General features: G+C 39.7%; 1 protein-coding gene across 1 annotated transcript in view; it reads left to right on the top strand.

The window, feature by feature from the left end:
- BCAT1 (branched chain amino acid transaminase 1) overlaps window positions 1–8,925 on the top strand; it is a 60,948-nt gene extending 52,023 nt beyond the window's left edge. Inside the window, exon 11 of the mRNA XM_072332853.1 lies at window positions 1,658–8,925. Within this exon, the coding sequence (XP_072188954.1) occupies window positions 1,658–1,699 (42 nt within the window). The 3' untranslated portion in view covers window positions 1,700–8,925. The remainder of the gene's footprint in view (window positions 1–1,657) is intronic.
- Window positions 8,926–14,450: the final 5,525 nt, after the last annotated feature.

The following is a 14,450-nucleotide window of genomic DNA, read 5'->3' on the forward strand; positions in this document are numbered from 1 at the left end:
CTGGTACCTGGGAACATAAGCTGGTGATCCTTTCAGCAAGTAATTTTATCTAAGGTCCTCAGTAGCGCCAAGGCAGTGTTTAATCAACGGCATCACGGACTGCAAAACTAGAAGAGCAGTATTAGTGATGTAAAGAAGAAGTAGATGTGATACATGCAGAGAGGTCTTTTAGAGGGTTTACTTTCTGGATTAAGGAGTAAAACAGAAGTAAACTGAATGTCATTTCTTTGTGAATCTAGAATTGTTTTTTCCTGACTCATCTTGATTTGGAGATTTTCTCTTTTGCTTGCTCTAATGTGCCTTTATCTCCTTTCCTGCTGATATATAACATGGATTTGGAGGAAATCCCTCTTATTCTCACTTGGAGGGATTATCATCAAGTGGTATTTTCAGTCTATGTGAAGCCTCTAAAACAGTACTTTATTCTTTGCTCAGAAGCATTTTCAAGCTCACTGAAAATGGTACTATAAAAGGTGAAGGGCTCCCAGCCTACATCTGCTACTAGTCTGTCCACCTCTGCTTTACTTAAATACATGAGCCATATGTGCATTTTGGGGGCTCTCTGGAGTGCTGTTTATGGGTCTGGTGACAAAGAGCTTTGGAACACAGAGTCATTTTAATGATTCAAAGTGCTTCCTTGGGACTGTATCCTCCCATGAAAGTGAAGCGGCTTCATGTAGTAGGTCATCTTCTATTCTTCCTGGTCTATGGGAAGACAACTTGTTTTATTTTGGTTGCAATTCTCTCTAACTGCACTCTGTGGTATTTGTGATTGGTTCTATTTTACAGTCAGTCAGAATGTAATAAAAAGCCACCTTAAAAAGAAAATAAAAACAAATGTGTCTGTGTACTGAAACTTGAGCAGGGGCATAGTTAGGAATAAATTAGTGATCTGATCTCTGGGAATAACTGTATTAAATTGATGGAAAGCTTTAACAAAGCAGAACTGTATCATCTCTAGTTGTGTATTTCTAGTTCACTCATTGGAAGATGTATAAAGCTGCAAGGTACCTTGAAGCTTTTCTGAAATAGAAGCCAGAAGACATAAAAAATAAACTATTAGGGTGGTGGATATGAATCTCTCCGAAGATAGATTTAAGAAGTTCATAGAATCATGGAACAGCTTGGATGGAAGAGACCCACCCAACTCCAATCCCCTGCTGTGGGCAGGGTTGCCGCTCACTAGATCAGGTTGCCCAGGGCCCCATCCATCCTGACCTTGAACACAGCTTGGGATGGGGCATCCACAGCTTCTCTGGGCAGCCTGTGCCAACACCTCACCATTCCCTGAGTAAAGAATTTCCTCCTAACTTCTAATCTAAATCTTCCTTATTTTTGTTTAAAATCATTCCCCCTTTGTCCTATCACTGTCTGCCTGTGTAAGATGTCGATCTTGTTCCTGTTTATAAGCTCCTTTTGGGTAATGGAAAGCTGCAGTGGGTCCTCTCTGGAGCTTTCTCTTCTTTGGGCTTCACAAGCCCAGCTCTCTCAGCCTTTCTTCATAGGAGAGGTGCTCTAGTCCTCCAATAATCTTTGTGGCTTCTGCTAGACACACTCCAGCAGTTCAATGTCTTTCATGTCCTGGAGTCCCAAATTATCATCATTATTGTGCGCTACTGCTTTTAATTTCTAAAACTCCGTTTTTGGTTTTTTTCAGTATGGAAGAGAAGACAGCGATTGGACAGTGCTGGTGTCATGAAGGTGGAAGAGCTCAGACCCTCCAGACAGAATAAACACAAATAATGATAACTTCTGTAGCTGCCCGTGCATAGCCTAGTTTCTGCATCAGTTTGCTCCCCAGGATGATTGTTTCCACAATCCAGTGAATGTGAACACAATCATTTTGTTTTCTACTGTAATCCTGTTAGTAGAAGCCTGTCTTCTTGGTAGAGGTGCTAAATGTTAGCAATAGAACTTTCCTGACAGTTTTCCTAGTGCCTCCTTGTGTCTTATGTACAGTCTGAAAACTTGTAAAATGCTCTTCGACTGCTCTTCAGTTTGTTTGGTTTATTTAAACTGCCATCGCCAGCAGAGCAAGTTGTATAAAGCAGAGAAATTGCCTGTTAGTTGTCCACAGGGTTCTATTGCCATTATTCTGCCTTTTGCTCTGTGTTCAAAAAACAATTAAGTTTAACCATAAGCTCTGTCCTTTTGTAACCTGCTTGTATGAAAATTCCTGAACTTTTATTAGCCTCACAGATTCCTTGATCCACATTCAGTCAGATAACAACTCCGTCCTTTAGCCAAGATGCTTAGCATGGATCTGGCATGCAATATGCTACTTGTTGGCCTGCTGCTTTTACCTCTGTGAAGATAAGCAGAGGCTGGTAGGGCAGGACATACATCAATAGCAGTTGAATACATCCTTCAGTACATGGTGTCCAGGGCTGAGCCGGACCATGCTGACCCCAGAATTGCCCTTTGTCTGGTATAACGGAGATCTGGGAGCTGCTGACGTAGTGTCGCCTTCTGGGTGAATGTGTTGAAAATACAGTTAAGCAACGGTGGTTGTAGAAGTTGAACCACTCTTCATTTGGTTGAAGCAAGAGCAGCCAAGTCTTTGGATTGAGGTTCAGTTGAATGGATTTTCCTACAGCATCCAGCCAACATGATTTAGATCAGCAGAAAGTTTTCTTGTTCCCTTCACCACTCACAGGGCCTTTCTGTTTAAGGAACAAGTTGTGTTGTCAGCAGAAAATATCCGTCTCAAGAAGGAAAGGGATTTCATTCAAACTCTGATTTTGTTTTGATTAAGTGTAAAGTTATTCATATTCTGCTGCTATTTGGGCTTCATGCTCTATATTACTTTATTAGTGAGGGAATTAACTTCTGCAATGGTTCACTAAGAAGTATCCTGTAATATTTATTAGCTTTCTTTTTTGCACACAGATTTGTCGAATAGCTTTAGGCTATCTCTAGCCAAAAAGATCGCTATATTCTGTATCAATATTCCAAAGTGCTACTTCAATATAAAACTGGTGGAACTCCACTGACACTAACAGAGTTCTATTAGAAGTGAAGGTAAAACATTTATTTCCATACTTTGCAGTAGGGATGCACCAGTATTAAGGGAAATTCTTAGCACTTTATTTTACTACTATTTTTTTTTTAATGATATGCAGCAATATCTCTCATGCTTTATGAGTTATTTATAATTACTGGCATTCATTAACATAAATTAAAAAGGCAAAGCAGAATTTCTAATAGACCACCCATGCCTTATACAACTGCTGTAGGGTCATAAAGTGTGGCTTTTATGGTTAGTTAGTTTGTTTGTTTGTTTGTTTGGGGGGGGGGAGTTAAAGACCACCCATACTTCGTCATCAGTTACTTTGCTCCCTCAAATCATGACTTTTTCTGTCTTTCACTTTGACCCAATATGATATATTTTTTTAAATGAAGAGCAGTTGGATGTTCTCTCTGGTAATGTAACTACTGTTAAACTGTTGGACACTTTTCTCATTAGAATACAACTGCAAGCACAAAGTTTTGTTTCACAGTAGCAATAGTGCCGTGTGTTCACTTTTCTTACCATCTGAATCAGTATAGTGTGCTGGTCCTTGTTCAGTATCTTAATATGTGCTATAAGCTGCTAGTAGTCTTCCATTTTTCTTTAAGAAGATGAGTGGAAAAATATACACAGGGAATATGTCAAGGTGCAGAGTGGGGTAGGGAGTTTTATTCAATGAGGCGAGTATCGTAACTAAAGAGTGCCTTTAACTAAAGCATGGCATGGAGCTTTCTGTTACTGAAGTATACAATCCAAACCCTTATATTCATCTTGAATTTAGCAGCATAAGGAAAAGTTGTAATAATCTAATTTCAGATGCATGGAAAAGTGGAGGTATGATACCTTCACGTCACAAAGTCTTGATAGAGTTGATGGGTATCTTGAAGGGTATCATGGGGTACACCCATGAAGGCATGAGTGTACCAAGGTTAATCTATTTACTAGTCAGAATGAGTTAAGGACCAGTTTGAAGAATTATTTTGCTGTGGTGCAGAACTTGAAAATTATATAAAGCTCTTCTTAAAATGGATGGAAATAATTTAATGTGAGGAAGCAAAATAGTTTCATGTATTTGGTTTGCACTGCTGCCTGTACTGACCAGGGAGACATCTCTCCTTTTGTTGCATATACTGAGCCAATGGAGACTTCAGAATTATAAAGTTGAAGCTGGAATGACCCACAGAAATCCACAGGCTTTTCTAGCTACAGGAATAAAAACATAGTGTATGTATAGTCAACTGTTCTTATCATTTGGTTACTTGCTTTATTCTGGCTGTGTCAACTCAGCATTGTGCTTGTTTCTAAATCCAAGTGCATAGTCTAGATTTTAAACTTTAAAGCCTAAATAAAGGGAGAAGTCAGGTCAGCATCATACAGGAAATTCTTCTGATCTTGCATGCTGTCCTATCCCACATTCTGCCACTGTTTTTTATCCCGTTAACCAAAGGAAAGAAATAATATGTGTAAATAATCATGTTTGGTATTGTGTTCTTCCTATTTTTGCCAGTAAGATTTAGGAGGGAACTGTGGTATTCCCTGAGCTAGTAATAGATTGTAAAAGAACATCTGCACATCTCTTTTCCATGTGCCCTATTTGTTTAATTGCAACGAATTTACATAGAAAGTGAATGGTACATCATAACTAGGCAATTATCCATTCTTACTCAGCTAGTTTTGATTCTGTTAATTGGTCATTTAAGACTTAAGATAGTCTAACATTAGAATTTGAGACTGTTCAAAGAGGATCAACAAATTCATATTGTTGTCTAATATTTGCATAATTGGTTGCAATTATTTAATGTCGAACTGGATTGATCAGTTGAGACTCAGCCTTTTCACATTTGTGCTTTATAAATACCAATCCTTTAAAACGATAATGATGAACTCTTAATTCTCATCTTTCTTTTCCCCTTTGTTGTTTTCATTATGATTTTCAGTATTGAGAGTGTCCTTAATTTTCAGTTTGGTGGGTATGATTTATGCTTGGGAAAGAAGCCCTTCGAATGAGAAAACATTTCATTAAATTGGCATTTCGTACAGGCTATTCTGGTGCCAGGAGTTATGGTATCAGCAACTGGTGTTACTTAACTGGATTCTTAACTGCAGCGAGGGCAAATTCACTGACGATTTACAATGCCAGTCTGGTGAGAACGCTAATAAAGGTCCCTGCTTAGAATAGATAATCTGTTCAACTCATAGTGGTGCAAAGCAAACTTGACTTTTCAGGTACGTAGAAAAGAAATCTGACGTGACAAAAGCCAAGACAGTGAGAGACCTCTCTACCCTGCCAGTTTACACCTGTCCAGCAATCTCAATCCAAAAAGAAGTTGTCCATTGCTCTTTCCTAGACAAACACTTGTCTAGGCTGTGCATAATTCATTAGGAAGATATAAATTGATCTCTCCTGTATACTTATTTACACTTATTTTTCCACAGGCACGAACAGTGGTAATTTGGAAAAATACACAGATATTTGGAAGGGTGATTTGTAATGTGAGTTCTTTGTAATGTCTGTGATACATAGATTTCCAGGGAGATGGATACACAGCTGGCAGTGATCCCATAGCAGCCTGCTTAAAGGAGAAACTCTCCCGTGTCCTCTTCAAAACATTCTACAGAATCTCAGCAGATTGCTTACTGTGAACTGTCTCTTCATAGTGCCTAGCTGCAAAGTAGATCACAAAGGTGGTATCCCAGTCTGTTGGACTGTGGCTATGTCAGACTTTTCTCTCTGCATGGGAGTCACCCTACTAATAGTTGAATGTCTTAGTGGCAGGCTTCTATACTGAGAGGTGGGCAGGTGTAAACACTGGCTGAGTACAACCTGAGGTCCACCATTTTATTCTGACTTTCTCTCTTTTCCACATAGATTTGCGAATCCTTTTCTCCTTACTGTCCTATCACGATGTCACATAGTTTCATGTTTATAATGACCATGTGAGCAAATTATGCATTAGTTTTGTTTTTAGCAGTGGTGACAGTTTCCTAAAAAAAAAGTGTTGTATTCATCTTGCAGGTGTGATCAGGGATCAGAATTGAGCTTTACCATCTGGACATGTAATGACTGAACAGACTGACACTGACTTTGTGACCCTGGACAGGTGTTCTAACTTCTTTGTAAGTGCAGAGTAGCAGTAGTGCCAGTCATATTGCTTTTAACCCTAATCCAAAGTTATTATATTACAGAGCAAATAAGCTTCCCAGAAAGCTTTCTAGGCAGCAGAGAATGCCAAGTACAGTACAGTACTTCTAATGTAGAATCATTAAACTGCAGCTATTCCAAGGGGATACCTTGTCATGTAGCGCTGAGACAGACTTCTTTAATTATCTCAGCTACAAATTGTCTGCATTGCATTCTTTAGCAGTTGGGAGGTGTCAAGCCTCTGTTCTACTGTGTTTATCGCTACCCTTAAAATTTGGAAAAATAATTTGTAAGCCTTGAGTCATTGTTGAGCTGAGTCCCTTCTTAACAAATATCCCGATAGTTGTAGTCATAATAGCAAAATAGATTACTGATATTGGTGGAAAACCAAGTTGCTGCTGTCATTCTGCTTCTGCCTTGCTTTCAGCCTAATAGTTATTGGGAACTATTTATTTTCTCTTAACTGTGCTAATTCTGAGTGCTTTCTACGGAAAAAATGGCAAATATAACTAACTCCATTAACAAAACTTCTGCATTACTTTGAGCTTGAACAGTAAAGTACATTAGGACCTATTGTTGCAGGTGTGCAACAATACCAAGTTAGAATAGTCACGCCTTAGACATAAAACAAAATCTGGGCATTAGTAGCTGAGTGGAAATAAATGTCTCTGGCCAAACTTGCAATGTTTGCTGCACCCAACATTACTAAAAATAGTGGTGTTTAAAGTTACTGGTAGAAACAGTAGGGCTCAATCTTTGTGCCTGTCTTTGAACACGAATTTACACTGCTTTGGCTTATCATGAAACTTAATTTATTGTGTCTTATTTTTAGCACAAATCTGAATTCTCAAGCCATGCTTTAAAATATATATATATATAAAGAAAGCATTTCATGTGAACAGGAGGATGTTGAGAAGGATTTAAGACCTTTGTAAAGAATTTTGAAGCTCTTCAAAATATCTGCTAGATAAGGTAGGAGAAGACAGCTTTATAGAAATAAGTAACTGTAGTGTAACCAAATGATTTTCCCGTGCTTTGGAGTCCCTCACATTATGTTTCGTCCTCTTTTCCAGGATCATTTTTGTCACTGACCAAAGAGGCGCGCAGGGAAAAGTAGATAAAATAAGCTTAGTGCTTTTTTTTTTCTCCCAAGCAAGAGTTGGGAAAGTTTCTAAGAGCTGGTTCTCTTGATATTGCTAACTCTTTAGGACTTGATTTTCTCACGCTTGTAGAAGTCATTTTAGGTGTGAGGTAGAAGAGCTCAGAAGTTATCTCAGGCAGTGCTGTCATCAGGGAGCAGATCTGTTTTCAATTTACGATCACTGTGTCCAAGATGTGAACATGGCATCTTTTCAGTTTTGCATCTTTTTAATACAAAATTGCTTTTCATTGTAGGGCTGTGATACAGTGTCACTGAACTGTTATCTTACGCTGTGATGTCTCAAGAGGTTACAAGAAGAATGCAATCATTCTTTTTCTTTATGTAATCACCTTCTCTTATGCTGAATCCCTTCTTCATTATGATTTGGTCTCTGCTAGAATTATGATCTTATCAGGTGAAATACCAGATCTGTTTGATTTTTTATTTTTCCTCTACTGTCCAGTCTAGTGCCTGCTGGGTTATTTTGATAAGTTCAAAGTACTGGCAGCAAATACCAGAGCAAAAACTGAAGTGAAAGTCTTCAGCCTCCAGAATAGGTGTGCTAGGAGTTAGTAAAATTACCTGCCTCCTTATTTCAGTCAAAATGGGAGTTGAGAAGAATATAATTATCGTTCCCATTTGGTTCAAAACAGAAACTACCCAGGTATACCAGATGCCTAGCAGCGTGATAGATTTCTGTTCATGAATGCTCCTATTCAGTTGTTTAAATGCTTACATCTGTGCCTATATTTTTTCATAATTTTGCCCCTTGTAGCATAGCTGAAACCTGCAACATGCTTCTATATGCCATGAAACCATAAAACAATAGATTAAAACAAACAAGTAGTGCTCCAGACATGGTCTAAAACCAAGATACTGTTTTCTACATGTCAGTGGCCTATTTTGTTCCTGTAATTTCAGTTTATCTTCTTATGGCCTAATAGCTGACAAGACCTACAAGCAGGAGCCCAGTATATTATTTCTGTCCCATAGATGAGAATGTTGACAAAGAGTGAACCAGTTCCCTCCATCTCCTGGAAGATGGCTTTTACGCTAGCTGGTGTCTACGGTAAAGAGTGACAGAATATCAGATGTTCTTTGCCAAGATGGAGATGTAGTTTTATTTGAAGCCATTTGTAAACAATTTCTGTCAGTACATTTGGAAAGACAGTGTCCCAGTCTACCTGACCTTCAAGGCATTTAGAAGGATGCAGGAGTAGTTCTTGGAATGTAGCATGTAAGCAGTGGGAGATTAGCAACGTAAGAGTGAGAAGTAAACACCTCCGAAGGGTCTCTGTTGTCTTAAATGTTAAAGTTAACAGGGTATTTTACAAGGATCTGAGCATATAAAAGCTGTAAAGGACAGATGTGTGAAAAAATACTGGATAAACTAAAGGAAAGTCTACCTCATTCTTCTCTAAAGGTTTTGTAGAAGCACAATTAAACACTCCTAACGGCATTGTTACATACAGACCATCTGGCATGAAAGAAACACTTTATATTTGTATGTCTATAAATCCTGTAATAACTGTATTTTGCTGGCAGTAGAAACAGTCTATACTATTTGCAGTTTTCCTCATCAAATCTGTAATTATGCAATGTTTCCGTCTCCAATAAAGGAATTTAATGGGCACCTGTTTGTAGCATGTTATGAAATCATCATTGTTGAGCACAGCTAACTAAGTATAATTATCCCGTAGACAGAAGCGGTTGTGGAATGCATCTCTTGAAGGCTGGAATGAAAGAAAAAAAGGATTACTGAATGAAGTGTGACCTTTAAGAACAGCTGAGCAAGATGCAATTGGTGAGAGATAAGCTAAGTCTATGGTCAAAATGCAAAGCCCATATTCTGGGGTACTCCTCCAGTATGGCACTTAGAGGAAAGAATGAGGCCATAATAGTGGCAGACATCCACGTACCCTGCCAAGCCTTGAGGTTGAGACGGTTGTTTCACTGCAGTAAAATGTTGGACAAGTCGAGTGGCAACATTACCTACCCACCAGCCATGTTGTCATGAAACAGCTTATAACATGTCAGGACTATGTAGCAGTGATTGAATACAGCCCCCATTCTAAGGGTTTTGGGGTGTTGAACTCAAGTGAGGGAAGAAAGCCAGAAAACAACTTAATACTTGGAGCACTTACTTCACAAGGCAGTTTGGATAGTCATTACTCTAAAGCATGTCAACCAGTGGGAAGCCCTTTGAAGGTGGAAAGCACTGAAACGTGTGTCGTTAAAATCTTGACATTTGCCATGTGTAGTAGCTATATTTACCAAAATACTTGACGTATTCCCCTTTTTTCAGTGCAGGGAATACTGTGATTAAAGGTAGTACTGATCCATGCTGTGGTAAAATACACATCAGGGTATATTTTCCATCTGGCTGGTTCTCGGTGATTTCAGAAGGCTGGCATGGATACAGGACACTTTGAAGAAGCTGTAGACAGGTAAGTACTAGGAGTTGTTAATTACTGCTGGGAGAACGAGTCTAACGTGTCAGAATCAAACTTTATTCCCCTATTTTGACCTCTCCGCTTCCATCCTAAGGGACCCTTTCATAACTGTAAACATGAGCTTCAGTAAACTTTCAAAAATCACTTTTCCCAAGTAGTAATAATTTGAGAATTGATCTTGAAAGGGGCTGAGTGGGCTTCAGACACAGACAGACCCACGTTTTTAGGTAAAACTTGGGTGTTTGCCTTTTCCTTCCCTTTTGAAAAGTCAAAGCAATTGACAATTGTTTTATTGAATGAAACATGTATTGCAATACTGTCACCAATACTGCGCTCACGCAGATGGAGAGTATTGATTCTGAGGACGCTGACCTGTGATCAGCTTGTAAAGCTGATGTGACCAAAAGAGGTTTTAAAGTATTACAGGGGAAAGATGAAGTAAAAACCATATTCTGTATGTACAGAACAGGACAAAGAATCCGGGCTAGAGATGCCAGCAAGAGCAGACAGTGTAATAAACAGGCCAATTTAAAGGGTCTATCAATGAAAACCTGTGCAACCTGGTCTAGGGTGCCTGCTTTGGCAGGGGGGTTGGACTAGGTGATCTCTAGAGGTCCCTTCCAACTCTACAATTCTGTGACAAGCTTTAAATGACAGGGTTGTGTTTTTTCCTTCCTTTTGCTCCGTTTATTGCTATTGTATCATTAAAATGCTGGTTCTGTTGGAGCTGCTAAAAAAAATTACTCTGCTGCCACAAAGAGCAACATGTTCTGTAGTGGTACCTTTGGTATACTGGTTGCTTCTCCGGAGAGGAATTAAAGGAAGATAGATAGGGCAAAAATGTGGGAAGTGTCTACTTCCCTCTAACCTGAGGGTGTGATTTGCAGTGCTAGCTAAGAAGATGCTTCTCCTGAATTCTACACAATTAGGATGTTAAGTTTAAGACATGAAGTTCTCAGCAGTGCAGGTGCCAGGCTATGCAGGACAAGGACGTTTGTTGTAACTCGTGAGCATTGTCGTTCAGAGAAATTGTGATTGAAAATAACTTCAGACAGCCTCTGTCATGTGATGTAATTTATTCGTCCCACTCAGGGAACAACTTTTCAAAGTTTAATCTCTTGACTAATTTATACTATAGGTAATGTATAGGAAATGACTCTACTTTGGTGGCAGTGTAGGCCAACATTTTTGATAGAGTGAGGTAAAGGTAATCTTATACAAGTAAACCATCTAACTAAACTCAGTGTTCATGTGACAGATAGCTGACTTTGAAGGATAGGCAGAATAGCCAATGTTTTGAATTGATCAATTCTCACCACAGTCTGTGTTAAATACATCCACCTTTAGTTTTAGACACTCTACGTATCAAAGGGACTTGACAATGAAATATTTTAAATAATCTTCTGATGGAGTGAGATACCAATCACATGTCCAAAGCACATGTGCATACTTGTGGTTTGCAAAACAAATGTCTTTAGAAGAAGAAACTGATCAAGTTGACACTGATTCGATACGTGGCAATACTGACGAAGCAGGGATTTTGTATGTCCTTAGCAGGCAGCTCAGTCATCCTCAGTACACAGCACGGTGAGGATGTACAAAGTAAATAATGTGCTGGGAGGACGTCACCAGCAGGAACACTGTCACCCATACAACAACTACAGCTGTTCTGACTCCCTTTTTGCAGGGATGAAATGAATCCAATGTACCACACCTGAGAAGAAAACCAAGACTGACTGACTTGCCTTTTAGTGAATTTTACGTAGCCCATCACCAGGCAAAGCCAGTGGAAACATTACCTCTATATTCAACTGGTACTGGCTCAGACCCTGATTTCATGTGACTTTCATGCTTTGAGCTGCTAATGAGAATGGCTCTGCTCTTCCTATTTCTTGCTGCTCTGTGCTAATATTGCCACTGAAGCAGCTGTAGTCTGACCACAGAAGGGAAGGCATGTGCACAGAACCCACTTATGGGAAGAGCAGGACTGCCCTTTAGACTTGGCAGAGTTTCTAAGGGGCTAAAGACTGTTAAAAAGCCATACTCATATGAAATATTAGGACTTGATTATCTTCCAGGTGCAAGCTGCTTTTATTATGGCTCTTAAACTTTTATGCACCAGACCTTGCTTAAGTCATTGCTGAATTCTGCGTTGGCTTTTTTTGTCTTGTTAGCTCATGCAAGCCTTACTCCTGAGCAAGGACTGTAATATTTGCTTTACTGTGAGGTCCCAGGTTGGAAACGAAATGAAATTCTGAAGATGTTATGTCTTCATCATAAAGGTATGGATAAAAACTAATTAGAACAAATGCTGAAAAACACTTCGGTCTTTTGGGTAAATCTAAATGCCTGAAAATGTGAAGTAAGGAAAAAGCCACAGCTCGGACTACTGACCCAGCATTTGTTTGCTCTTGTGATGGAGCTCTGACCACCCTATTGCTCGGATCCAACCAGCTAAGCCTCACATTGCTCCCAAGTGCTTATAAACATCATGACCATCCTCCACTGCAGAGTATGTTGTTCCTAATATACCACGCAAATAATGGAAAACTTGGGTGCTTTGTCAGCTGCTGCTATTCGTGTCTGAAAATGCCTTCCCACAGACATCAGCCATTAAGCATCACTCGTAGCAGAAGATCCCTTTGGTATTCAATTCATTACATGTGGAATATTTTATGGCTCTTGAGGAAAAACTGTTGTGCTTGAGCTTGGGCTGGATTTGGGGGTTATACATCCTTCCTAATCCCTGCTGCCAGTCATTTTTACAGAGCATTCTGTCCCTGAAGGGGTAGGGTCAGTGACTCCCAGTCAAGGAGAGGCCTTATCTGTACTGACCTTGTTGTATTAAAATATTTACTTAGTTATCGGGTGGCAGCAATCCTCTATTAGGCAGGCTTGCGAAGTCATTATGAGTATTGGGTAGGTGAGATGAGAGTTGGTTATCTATGATAAATTGCCTTGCTGAGAGAAATTACATTTTCTCTCGCTCTGCTTCAGTATCTTAATCTACCAGTGGTGATAGTGTTGGGCTGGGAAGTACTAATAGCTGCTATCAGGTGAGTCATTAATCTCAGGGTCTTCTGATTTATCGGTGGCTGTGCCAAGAGCTTTTCAGACTTCAGAGCTTGTTGCCTGTGTGTTGTGTTAAGGTGGAAAGCGGAGAAAGACAGCGGTATGTATGCCTTTCTGAAGGAGCGGGCAGTTTGGGGAATGTGATTTTCATGGCAAGGACTCCTGACTGATGACCTGACTTTCTGCAGTTTGGTCACATTAAGAAACAAAGTAAAGAAATAATGTTACCTAATTGATTCCCTGTTTTTTACTATCACAGAAGGAATCTGGTGAGACCCCAAATGCTACAGGCCTTACACCCTTGGGTAGGATGACCTCCAAGGAAGCAAAGCGTCACTTTATTTATATACTCGTTTGACTTCAGGGAGACCAGACTACAGCCCATCAGTCCAGGTGGTTTTATTGAATGCTATATGTGGGAAAGCCTCACACCTGCTGCTGGCATTGTGCACACAGGGTGTAACCAATCAATCAGCTCAGCAGACTGTTTTAGGTCAGATGGGTGCTCTGTGTTTGAAGGGTCGGTGTTGCTGGGTTCCTCCCTTACCACTCCTTACCTTTGCTAAGGTGAATCCTAAGAGCTCAGTTGCACTTTTTACAGCTGCCTGACCCTCAGAGTCCCTTGGAGGGATTCCTTTTGTTAATCCATGTGCTGCCACATGAACCCAGCACAAAAGAGATCTCACTCCATATTTAATTAAACGTTCCAGCTGCAACAACAACAAAATGTGTACTATTGGTAGGCTTTTCCAATAGTAGGACAACACCAAATCATCATCTGAGGCAGATGTTGATAAGAACATTTGTCCAAATTTGGGAACATCTTTATGGAAATTCCCAGAATTTTACAGTGTAGAATCATATTCAAACACAAGCTGTATTTTCTGAACATGCACATATCTCTGCCAGACCTCACAGCCTCCTACCGGAAACTTTTTCCTGGAAAGAGAGGGTGCCATGAACAAGGGTTTATTATCTGTGATGGTGACTTAAGCATCAGGAAGAAGAGCCAATGTCATCTGACCCAAGGAGGCTATAATGAAGTCATCTGTGAAGTTCAGGGCAAAAATCCTCTGCTACGGAGATGCTTAACCTGCTTTAACTGCTGTATCACTGTCTTTGTCCTCTCTGATGATAAGACACGTTCTGTCAGGAAAAAATAATTCTGTCATTCTTCTGGGGAAAAAAAGGAAAGCAATTTTCCATGGAAGGAGGAGAATTGTGACTCGGGGATCATCAGTAACCAACCAAGTCTGTTTTAACAACTCCTGCTTCATTCGCTCATAAGATTATGCTGGAGATCTTTTCGCAGGAAAAACTGAAAATCAAAGTGAATTGTAGTAAATTGCTAAAACCACATCGGCTTTTAACGATTTATTTTTAAATGACACTGCTGCTTTTGGTTTCCTCTGCAGTGCATAATGTAAGTTTATCAGATAAGAAGTGATTTTTCGTTAGGGAAACATTATAAGCAATCTGGAAAAGAAGAAAAGATTAGCAGTTATCCATGATCAGTTCCTTTCAGTGCCTCTGAGCAAGGCAGGTAACTCTCCGATCTCCTATTTTCCAGCTGTAAGAAGGGGGTAATAGTTCTCAGCAAGCAGAGAGACTCCTGTGAGGATAAATGCATGA

The sequence above is a fragment of the Excalfactoria chinensis genome, chromosome 1 (assembly GCF_039878825.1).
Source record: "Excalfactoria chinensis isolate bCotChi1 chromosome 1, bCotChi1.hap2, whole genome shotgun sequence".
Lineage (NCBI taxonomy): Eukaryota > Metazoa > Chordata > Aves > Galliformes > Phasianidae > Excalfactoria > Excalfactoria chinensis.